General features: G+C 32.3%; 1 protein-coding gene across 2 annotated transcripts; it reads right to left on the bottom strand.

Annotated features, from left to right (window-relative positions):
* Nucleotides 1-4,189: 4,189 nt before the first annotated feature.
* Nucleotides 4,190-6,077, bottom strand: LOC133672867 (uncharacterized). 2 transcript variants are annotated; one of them, XM_062093418.1, is made up of 3 exons: nt 6,009-6,077; nt 5,874-5,928; nt 4,190-5,400 (listed from the first exon to the last, which is right to left on the bottom strand). In XM_062093418.1, the coding sequence occupies exon 3, from the start codon at nt 5,321-5,323 to the stop codon at nt 4,415-4,417; it is 909 nt and encodes a 302-aa protein (XP_061949402.1). In that variant the 5' UTR covers nt 5,324-5,400; nt 5,874-5,928; nt 6,009-6,077; the 3' UTR covers nt 4,190-4,414. The 2 variants fall into 2 exon arrangements, with proteins under 2 accessions (XP_061949402.1, XP_061949401.1); XM_062093417.1 differs by having other exon boundaries at nt 4,190-5,928.
* Nucleotides 6,078-6,358: the final 281 nt, after the last annotated feature.

Genomic DNA, 6,358 nt, shown 5'->3' on the forward strand with positions numbered 1-6,358 from the left:
TTTTTTCAATTTCATTTTCAACTTTTTAATTTATAAGATCTGTTACTTATTATTTTAATAAACTTGAGAAATTAAAATAAAACATTAATAAGTTATTTTCCAGCTCATTTTCCATGACATAACCAAACACTGTAAAGTGTTTTCCAACTTATTTTTCATTACACTACCAAACATCGGAAAATACTTTCCCGGAATTCACTTTCCCTGGAATTCACTTTCCAAAAAAAAATTATTTTCCAGCAAACAAACGAGGCCTTAAACAACATACCTCTTCCAGAAGTCCCTTTCAAATAGTAACTAAAGATTTTATTAACAACATCAAAGTATTTTGTGCTTGGTGAATGTATGATATCATACTTACTTCAAAGGCTATATTTGAGCATGTATGGGTCAAATAAATTAATTTACCCATGAGTTTTTGGTATTGCTCTTGATTCATAATTTTTTTTTAGTTTTGGTAGGTCGGAGCTTCAAGTTGGCTTAAATTGATGTTTTAGCTACTTTGCATCCCAACAACCTTGTTTCTCCAAATAAATCAAGTACATATTTATATTAAGTGACAAATATACCTTTCTTAAATCTGGAAAATTACATTCCAATAAAATATTTTAAAGCACCTAAATCATTGATCTCAAAATCATTATCAAGTTTCTTCTTAAGTCTTTTTAGCTCGACATTGTCATCGCCTGTCAGGATTATGTCATCCACATAAACAATTAAGATATCAATTTTACCTTCTTCTGAATGTTTATAAAACATAGTATGATTTACTTGACTTTGATAGTAACGATGACGTCTTATGGCCTTTTCCAGAACGTTGAAACTATGTTATAAAAGATTGTTTAAAGCCATAAAAGACTTTTTTTTTAATCTATGGGTTTTATATTTATCAATCCCCTCTTCAAACCCAGGTGGCATGTTTATAAAGACTTCTTCTTCCAAGTCTCAATTTAGAAAAACATTTTTAATGTCCACTAATATAAAAGCCAGTTAAAATTCACTATTAAAAATAATAACACCCGAATTGAGTTTATTTTGGCTACAAGAGCAAATGTATCTTGTTAGTTAATGTTGTATGTTTGCATGAAGTCGTTTACCACAAACCTTGCTTTGTACTTTTTTATGCTCCCATCATCTTTGTATTTAATCGTAAACACCCATTTGCACCATACTTTATTTTTTCCTTTTAGTAAGTCAACTACTTTTCAAGTACCATTTTTCTTCAGAGCATTCATTTCTTCCATAAACTGCTAGCTTTCAATTTGAATCACCTAGAGCTTCCTGAATATTTATTGGAATAAACAATTGAGATATCTTAGAGGTAAAAGCTATATGACTATTAAAAAGTTTTTGGTAAGATAAATATTTAGTAATGGGATGGTTGGTACATGATTGGACTCCCTTTTAATAGTTATAGGAATGTAAATGTCTAAATGCTTATTATTAGAAAGAACAGAAGTAGGAATGTTTGAGATATTCTCAGGACCATCTTTTAAATAATTTGGTTGATCTTATGTTGGGGTGATAAACATGTCTTTACCTATTACATAAGTTCTTCTTCTAGTATAAACCCAAAGGTCAGTATTTGGATCAACTTGATCCTTTTATAGTACTTCTTCCTATATAATCCAGTTCTTCAAGATAGAACATAACATGTGAAAATTGATAAGTATTTTATCAAATAAAAGATTGATAGTGAATGATTTGCAGCTATATGTTCAACCATTGAGCAAGTTGTTGATATACTTACAAAAGGACTTCATTAGAAACAATTTCACTTCATATTTGCAATACACTTACACAACAGTTATAATCTTTGATTAGTTTACTTATGGATATAAGATTGTAAGCAAGTTTAGGAACATTGAGGATAAATTTAAGATTTATACTCTCACAAATTGTTATTAACCATTTTCATGTAATAGGTGAGAAACTACTATATGAAGTTTTATTTTTTTTCATTACCAGAACATGGTAAATAATTTGTAAATAGATAGGAATGATTAGTCATATGATCGGATACACTTGAATTAATGATCCAAGAAGCAGAATCTGAATAACAAAATAGGGCATGATGATGACTACCTATTTGAACCAAGGAAACATAAGGAATACCAGATGATGAATTGGAATTTAGAAGTCTTATAATCTAGTCCATTTGCTTTTTACTAAAATGATTCTTCTCAACTATATGGTTAGGTTTGTCACTAAGTGTGTTATTTTTTCAAGTAAGTGGTTTTCCATGAAATTTCTAGTAAGTCACACCACAAACAATGATTTGTTATCCACCTACGCTGATTTGCAATAATCCTACTCGTATTTGTATCAACAACAGCCAATATAGAGTTCTCTATATGATCTATAGTTTCTTGTTTTCCAAGCATGACCCCCCCTCCGTGACTCTCCTCTTTTCTAACTTTTTAAAATACCTTGTCAATTAAAGGTAGGGTTTTATGCCTATTATGATCCTTTTTACCTCATCAAACTCAACATTGAGTCCAACAAGAAATTTGTAAATCCAAAAGATCTCTATTTTCTTGTAATGGTTGTAATCCTTTGTAGATTTTCATTCATAATCATTAAACATATCAAGGTCTCTCCATAACAGTTTCAGTGTGTTGAAGTATTTGGTGATATTGTTTTTTCCTTGATGGATTTACCAAGTTTCAAAGTCAAGTTGTAAACTTGGGATTGATTACCCAAATCATAATACATTTAGTTACATTATCCAAAAGTTCCTTTGTCGTTGAATAAAACATAATTGGAGTCGATGTCTTCATCTATGGAGTTTCCAGAATCCTAGGTAGCATATGCTAGGTTCTCCTTTTTTGGTGCCTTCATGTTGTCAGTCAGATAAACTATTTTTCCTCACCCTCGAATATACAAGTGCATAGACTAAGACCAACACAAGAAGTTTTTGCCATTAAAATGGATGGTGGTGATCTAGATTGACTCTAGCTTGTTATTGAAGGATTGAGCATCAACATGTGTTTGTTTCAGATATGGTGTGTTAGAGAATAATATAAATCATATCCTGGAACCTCACCTAACAGCTTAAGCTATTTGGTTGAGATGCTTCTTTGACATGGTATCAGAGCCTTGATGACCAAGCGATCACGAGTTCGAATCTCACAATCCCCATTTATTGGATAAAAATTAAGCACAAGGTAAAGTGGGCCTGTGCAAGTTTCAAGTCCAAAGGACTTTCACTTGAGATGGTGTGTTAGAGAATAATATAAATCATATCCTAGAACCTCACCTAACAGCTTAAGCTATTTGGTTGAGATGGTTCTTTGACATAGTAAACAAGAGCGACAAGGGGATGAAAAATAATTCTAGAGTTTTTTTTTAAAAGAGTTAGTGATCAAATCTTTATTCTGATACCATAAAGACAAAGAAATCAATATATTGACTTGAATAAAAAATAATTTATACAAAGTTCATAATTAAAGAAGAATACAAGAAATCAAGAACCAAATCAAATCATATATCCTAAATAAAAATGACTCCTAATTTATAGCAGCTAACTAATCCTATCAAATTTATATACAATCTAATATATAATTTTCTATTTTATAACCTTCCATTCACTAATTCTATTGAACAAACTTTGTTTTTTATAGTTTTGTTCCCTCATGATTTATTGGTTCAACTCTTACTTTAATCTATCCTTTTTTTTTTAGTTTTTGTTTGAATAGTTATGACATGTTTAGATTAATGATCAATTTTACTATGATGGTTATTGGTAAATAATTATCAGGGTTTAGGGTAAAATAAATTTAAAAACGTGTTTGATCAAGTAAACTTTTTTTTTAAAAAAAATTGATTGTAAACAAAAAAGCTAAAATAAACTTTTTTCATACTCATCATTTAATTACGAGAACTAAAAAACATTTGCTATAATACCAAAACCAGAACAAATAAAGATTTAAGATAAGCTAAATAAATAAATAAAAACAAGCTTAGAATTAACAAAAAAGAAAAGAAAAGAAAGGAAAGGATTGAATATAAAAAAAAAATTAAGCTAAAAAGAGATAAAATAAAGGTTGTAAAACCAAAAGTATGTAACATTTTTATCAACTCATGTAATTTCTCTACAATATAAAAAATTACAAATAAATAGTAAAATCATAATTAAAATCAAATTTGACCTTAAAACTCACTAGATAATAAAAAAATAAAACATAAATTCACATCCAATAATATAATTAAATAAAATTCAATAAGTTGAACTTGAATATCCTCAATCTCCTAATCAATGAACAACAAGTGGACTACCTCATCATAGAAGATCATTACATTTGCGTAAACAATGACTCGTATTTCAGAGTCCCCACCAAGTGCACAGCAATTCAATCATACTATCAGATGGATTAAAGCTGGAATATGATGAGCACCTGGCATGCAACAAAACTCAGAAAGGAAATCCTTTAAACACTGCCTTCTTCGATGACACGGCCAGCCGCTTGACACATTTTGCCGTTGTATAGAACTCCATCAATTCTTTAGCAACAACATCAGGGTGACATGAAACAAATGCCTTCAAGAATCGCTGTTCTGCCATCCTAAGTGCCCTCAACATCAATGATCCTTTAATTTTCGGGCAAAGACCCATATCCTCTATCTTCCCAGCAAGAAGCCACCGCGGCTTCAACACAGCCTCCAGATTATTGTAAAGCAAAAATGGGTGTTCAAGGATCACATTTGCAGGAAGCTTCATTGTGCCCACTACAAACGTCATATTCCTTTGAACCTTATCAACAGATAGTGTCAAGAGATAGGGGCTACGACCGATAAGATGCCAAACTTCTTCATTCGACATCCCAAACTTCTCTATATTTGCTGCCTTCTCACAGATGGTCTGACTCCTTGAGACACCAATGATGCTAACCACATGCTTAAACATATTGGAATCCTTGGAAACCCCACTTTTGCGTATGTATTCCATCTTCTCATCATTAAATGAAGTTCGCGGAATCATAGTAGGCCGTGACAATAGCAAGGGAACCAAATCCTCTCTACTAATACCCAGTCCTTCATATAGTGTGATGACAGGTTTAATCCTATTATGAAAGTCATATGTCAAGAGAGAAGGATTTCTAATAATGGCCTTGAGTAGGGTTTCCCTTGATCCAAACAAGGTCATAAAATACTCCAGACGCTCATCAAAAAAATGATTTATGCGAACACTAAGCAATCGTGGGCGACAATTAATGATCTTAACAAGGTCATTCGATGTGATACCCAACCCCCAAAGTAAATTTAGCTTGAATTGAAGCTGGGAAAGATCAGCATTGCGCAAAGAAGGGCGTCGCAGGAACATCTTCTCTATGTCATCATCGCTACAACCATACCTCCTCAGAACTTCAACCGAGTTAGCTGGTTGCTCTGCACCACCCCCTGATACAGTTTCGGATTGGGTTTGGCTTATTGTCGAACATGTCACAGACTTGAAGGTACCAGACAATATACAAGAACTACATAGTGGGTTTTTGCTTGAAAAAATCAATCTTTGAGAATTTACCAAAAGGGAGCCAACTTTGATAACTAAAGAACTGGGTTTTGCTTCCATGTCAACTCACAATATCTCAATAAAACCGAAACAGGGTCTTATAAATTAGGGAAAAACCTTCAAGAAACACATTAACACGCTAAAAAATTGGACAGTGATTACTGAAGCTAAGAGAATTAAGGGTAAAAGATAAAATGTTATATGATGTGTTTGATTTGAGCTCATCAAAGCTTCAAAACTGAATTTTCAACAAGAATTTCTAATATCAAGAGAACAAGGAAATAGAGAGTCTTTAAGAGGGCATTTATTTCTTTATAAAGAATCAAAGTGAAAGGAAGAGACAGAGAGAGAGAGAGAGTACGTGGGTTTATCACCAATTATTTTTGCCACCCAAAGTCTTTGTGGGGTTTGCAAACCTGAACAAGACACCAAAATGACGCTAGTCAAAAACCAATACAAAGCCAAGAAATACACACACACACACACACACACACACCGAGAGAGAGAAGAGGAGGGATCTGAAGTGCACGAGATGGTAAAGTCGAGCAGGGTAGGAGGAGGGAGGGCCCTTAGAACCCTGTTGTTTATAAAGAACTCACGACATGTCGTCCTATAAGAACCACTTGTTACCTATGTGATGCTCAAACGACAGTGGTAGATGAATGATGCTGTGGTGCATGTGGGTTAGCGAAGATGGTAGATAGAGCATTTTATTTATTTGTGTTTGGTTGGTAGCTGACTAAAATAACTAATTGTTTTTTAAAGTATTTTTTATTTAAAATATATTAAAATAATATATATTTTTTATTTTTAAAAATTATTTTTGATATCAGCACATCAAAATAA

This window comes from Populus nigra, chromosome 14, assembly GCF_951802175.1.
Source record: "Populus nigra chromosome 14, ddPopNigr1.1, whole genome shotgun sequence".
Taxonomy (NCBI): domain Eukaryota; kingdom Viridiplantae; phylum Streptophyta; class Magnoliopsida; order Malpighiales; family Salicaceae; genus Populus; species Populus nigra.

Excerpts from the sequence above, each read along its gene's own strand:
- LOC133672867 (XM_062093417.1), bottom strand. The coding sequence starts at position 5,572 with ATGGAAGCAAAACCCAGTTCTTTAGTTATCAAAGTTGGCTCCCTTTTG.